Genomic DNA, 5,234 nt, shown 5'->3' with positions numbered 1-5,234 from the left:
GTTAGGTTACGAGTGTTTAATTTATTTTGGAAATATTTCTCCCTTGGGCCCCAAAAATAAATATTTCAAAGAAAAATAAAAATAAAGGATAAAAAAGTTACACGTATCCATACCAGCACAAAGTCATTACAAACAACTCTTATTGCCACCAAACCAAACCACTGGCCTTGGCCACCTTACCAACCCCCAAACCTACCCACTCATTCTATATAAGGCTTCCAATCTCCTCCAATACTCGACGCCTCCAAATTCCTATCTTCATAGTTCATACCTCTTAACAATGGGCAGTCTTCAAGCTGACCTTCTCGAGGCCAACCAAACCTGCCACCCAAAACCTCTTGACCCTGAAGAATTTCGCCGACAGGGCCATTTGGTTATCGACTTCTTGGCCGACTACTACCACAATGTTGACAAATATCCCGTTCGTAGCCAGGTTGAACCTGGTTATCTCTCCAAGCTCATCCCTGACACCGCACCCAACAACCCAGAACCCATTGAAACCATACTGCAAGACGTTCAGAATGACATTGTGCCCGGGATCACCCACTGGATGAGCCCCAACTACTACGCCTACTTCCCGTCCAGTGGCAGCACTGCCGGGTTTCTCGGCGAGATGCTTAGCACTGGCTTCAATATTGTGGGTTTCAACTGGATGTCATCCCCGGCCGCTACTGAGCTCGAGACCATCGTCATGGACTGGCTCGGCAAAATGATCGACCTACCTCCGTCCTTCCTTTACTCTGGCGGCGGTGGTGGTGTGCTCCAAGGTACCACCTGCGAAGCCATTCTCTGCACTCTTACAGCGGCGCGTGACAAGATCTTGAATGAGATTGGCCGAGATCAAATCACTCGTTTGGTTGTCTACGGCTCCGATCAAACTCACTGCGCGTTACGTAAGGCCGCGCAGATCGTCGGCATCCAACCACGAAACTTCCGAGCTATCGAAACTTATCAGTCAAACGCGTTCGGGCTTTCACCAGCGTCATTCCGTGAAGCACTCGTTGCTGACATCGCCGCCGGGCTGGTCCCGCTCTACCTCTGCGCGACGATCGGGACGACCTCGTCCACCGCCGTCGATCCAATCGCTGGCCTCTGCGACGTCGCGAAAGATTTCGGAGTTTGGGTCCATGTCGACGCCGCATACGCTGGAGGCGCATGCGTGTGCCCGGAGTTTCGCCATTTCATTGATGGAGTGGAGAAAGCCAACTCCTTCAGCTTCAATGCTCACAAATGGTTCTTCAATAACTTGGACTGTTGTTGTCTATGGGTTAGAGAACCTGCAGCTCTAGTGAACGCACTGTCAACAAACCCGGAGTATTTGAAAAACAAGGCCACTGAATCTAAGCAAGTGATTGACTACAAAGACTGGCAGATTGCACTCAGCCGAAGGTTCCGTGCAATGAAGCTGTGGCTGGTGTTGCGTAGTTATGGAGTTGCCAGCCTGAGGAATTTCATTAGGAGCCATGTGAAGATGGCAAAGCTGTTTGAAGACATGGTGCAGACGGACAAGAGGTTTGAGATTTTCTTGGCGAGGACCTTTGCTATGGTTTGCTTCCGGCTTCTCTTGCCGACGTCAAAATCAAAAGGTAAAGAGCCAGAGAGGGTGGTGGCGATTGAGAACGAGCTCAACCAGAAACTCCTTGAGGCGGTGAACTCATCTGGAAAAATATACATGACTCATGCTATAGTTGGAGGAGTATATATCATAAGATTTGCCATTGGAGCTTCTTTGACAGAGGAGAAGCATGTGAAATTCGCATGGAAGGTGGTTCAAGACCATGCTGAAGCGTTACTTGCAACCTTGGATTGATCTGTGAAGAGTTTAATTATGCGTTGTTTGATTCACTGTAAGTCTTTATAATTATTGAACTTTATGATCAGCATCGGTATCCTTTTAAGGGACGAGCTTCAAGTTTGAGATTTGTTTCTATATATCATAAATAAATTGTGTTCAATTGTGTTCTATCCACATTCCACACCTTTTTTTTTTTTTCTTTTTTAATTATATATGTATCGCCATGCATGAATGGGCAGGTGAACTTGTTTTGTTAATGATATTATTTATTAATATATAAAAATTTTCAAATATATATATATATCTATATATACCTCTAAATAATTAATTGTTATTAAAAAAATCTTTCAATTTATTGCCACCAAATATTTAAAAAGACGAATTTAAATTGTAATTCACATAAAATAAAAATATAAATGTTATGAATATAATAGGTATCTCGTGAGAGAATGAATATAGTGAATATAATAATTTTTCATCTACACAGGATCCTAACATAATTTGTTCTCAACCACCTTAAATAAATGAATTGATAAATAAACAGTGGTACTTTCTCCAAAAATGAGTAGCATAGCTCGCGAGATGAATTGACATTCATTTAGTTCATTTGTTTTTTTCATGTATTCTACTACATATAAAATAATTGGTGTTGGCCCACATGCCTGTACGAGGACGCTCACGAGTGCGGACATTTTCATCAACAGGTGACAAACTTCATGAGCTGGGCTCATTCATCAGCAAGGACAAGATTCACGTTTTGGGAAATTCAGAAAAACAAAAATTATCAAAATATGTTTTTGATATTGTTTTTAAATTAGTCTCCTAACTTTTTTAAGTGGAAATATACAAATAAATTTTTATATCCATTTTATTATGTATTTGCAATATGCTTCAATTCCTACGTCAGTTCCTTAGCTTATGTGTACGTAATTAATTTTACACAAATCAACTGTGCTAGTTGAAGAGTGTGAATTGCACTCATTAAAGTCACAAGTGAGTCAGAAGTAATTACTCAAATTACGTGCTCCCATTAATGCACAAAAAAAAGGAGCCCGACCTTTCTCTCTCAAGAATACATAGAATATTCTCTATTTATGAAAATTTATAAATCATAAATATAGAAAACATTAATCAGAAAACCCTAAAATACGGATATGCGTGGATTTTTTTCCCTTGTGATGTGACATCGTTGTTTTTTTTTTTTATATTTTTTAGTTTTATTATTTGTCGTCTTCATTTGGTTTTTTTTTAATATTGCATTTATATTATTTAATTACGTAAATACGTAATTTATAAAAAAAATAACCAATACACACTAAACGGTGAAAAATATGTAATTAATTTTTCACTGTTTTTAATTTTATAAAATTTTTAACAATTTTACATTTTAATCCATAAAATATTTTAAATTATATTTTTAATTAATATAAAATTATACATTTTTAACCCCTAAATAAAAAGTCACAACAGTCAAATTTGCACTTGTCAAAACTTGCACTTGCCAGGACAAATAAACCTGCAATTTTCAGAAATTATGTGGCCTGAAAATAAAAACTGATAAAGGTCAAAAGTACTATGATTAAAATTTCAACCAAAAAGAATCTATTTCATTAAAAAAACCTTAAATACTTAAGATCCTTCTCTATATAGCCCCAAATGTCATATTTTAATTCTTACCCTACTACTCATTTTGATTAAATTCAAACTACAGCTATATGAAATTATTAATGTCAGATGTATATAGTAAAAAGTGGCAACAATCAAATCTGCAATGGTAAGTTTTATGATTGTCAATTCGACATTTATTATAAATTATGGGTCAAACCTGCAACCTACATCAATCAGTCAAATAAAATAAAAGTAAACCATGCAATAATAAAAAGTCACAATGGTCAAATCTGCACTTGTCAGAACTTGCACTAACCATGACAGTCAAACCTGCAACTCTCAGAAATTATGTGGCCCAAGAATTAAAATTGGTAAGGACCAAAAGTACTATGATAAAAATTTTAACCAACAAAAATCTATCTCATTAAAAAGCTTAAAATACTTGAGATCCTTCTCTATACAACCCCAACTGTTATGTTCTGATTCTTACCCTACTCAATTTGTTTAAATTCAAACTATAACTATATGAAATTATTACTATCAGATATGGAATAGTAAAAAGTGACAACAATCAAATTTGCAATGATAAAAATTATGATTGTAAATTCTACATATGTCATAAATTATGAAGGTAAAAACTGCAACTTGTATCAATCAATAAGATTATATAAAGGTGAACCATGCAATAATAAAAAGTCACAAAGGTCAAATCTGCACTTGTCAAAATTTGCACCTATCAGGACACTCAAACCTGTAGCTCTCAAAAATTATGGGGCTTAAGAATAAATTGGTAAGGGTCAAAAGTACTTTGATAAAAATTTCAACTAACAAGAATCTATCTCATTAAAAAGGCTGAAATACTTGAGATCCTTCCTTATATAACCCCAATTGTTATGTTTTGATTCTTACCCTACTACTCACTTTGTTTAAATTCAAATTATAGCTATATGAAGTTATTATTGTCAGATAGAGAATAGTAAAAAGTGACAACAATCGAATCTGTAATGATAAGAACTATGACAGTCAATTCTACATCTGTCATAAATTGTGACGATCAAAATTGCAACCTGCAACAATTAGTCAGATAAAATGAAGGTGAACCATGCAATAATAAAAGGTCACAATTGTCAAATATGCACTTGCTAGAACTTGCACCTACTAGGAAGGTCAAACCTATAACTCTCAGAAATTATGTGGCCTAAGAATAAAAACTGGTAAAGACCAAAAGTAGTATGAATAAAATTTCAACCAAAAACAATCTATCACATTAAAAAGCCTGAAATACTTGAGATGCTTCCCTATATAACCCCAACTGTTATATTTTGATTCTTACCTTACTCAATTTGTTTAGATTCAAACTACAACTATATGAAATTATTACTATCAGATATAGAATAGTAAAAAGTGACAACAATCAAATTTGCACTGACAAGAATTACGATTGTAAATTCTTCATCTGTATAAATTATGACGGTAAAAACTACAACTTGCATTAATCAATCAGATAATATGAAAGTTAACCATGCAATAATAAAAACTCACAAAGGTCAAATCTGCACTTGTCAAAACTTGCACCTAACAAAACACTCAAACCTGTAGCTCTCAGAAATTATGGGGCTTAAGAATAAATTGATAAGGCTCAAAAGTACTACGATAAAAATTTCAGCCAACAAGAATCTATCTCATTAAAAAGGCTGAAATACTTGAGATCCTTCCCTATATGACCCCAATTATTATGTTTTGATTCTTACCCTACTACTCACTTTGTTTAAATTCAAATTATAGATATATGAAATTATTATTGTCAAATATAGAATAGTAAAAAGTAACA

General features: G+C 35.4%; 1 protein-coding gene across 1 annotated transcript; it reads left to right on the top strand.

The window, feature by feature from the left end:
- Nucleotides 1–227: 227 nt before the first annotated feature.
- LOC120276660 (tyrosine decarboxylase 1-like) lies at nucleotides 228–1,963 on the top strand. Its single transcript, XM_039283327.1, has one exon. The coding sequence runs from the start codon at nucleotides 281–283 to the stop codon at nucleotides 1,808–1,810; it is 1,530 nt and encodes a 509-aa protein (XP_039139261.1). The 5' UTR covers nucleotides 228–280; the 3' UTR covers nucleotides 1,811–1,963.
- Nucleotides 1,964–5,234: the final 3,271 nt, after the last annotated feature.

The sequence above is a fragment of the Dioscorea cayenensis genome, chromosome 15, assembly GCF_009730915.1.
Source record: "Dioscorea cayenensis subsp. rotundata cultivar TDr96_F1 chromosome 15, TDr96_F1_v2_PseudoChromosome.rev07_lg8_w22 25.fasta, whole genome shotgun sequence".
NCBI classification, from domain to species: Eukaryota; Viridiplantae; Streptophyta; class Magnoliopsida; order Dioscoreales; family Dioscoreaceae; genus Dioscorea; species Dioscorea cayenensis.
The sequence above is the reverse complement of the archived record's forward strand: the minus strand, read 5'-3'. Positions and strand labels throughout refer to the sequence as shown.

Excerpts from the sequence above, each read along its gene's own strand:
- LOC120276660 (XM_039283327.1), top strand. The coding sequence starts at position 281 with ATGGGCAGTCTTCAAGCTGACCTTCTCGAGGCCAACCAAACCTGCCAC.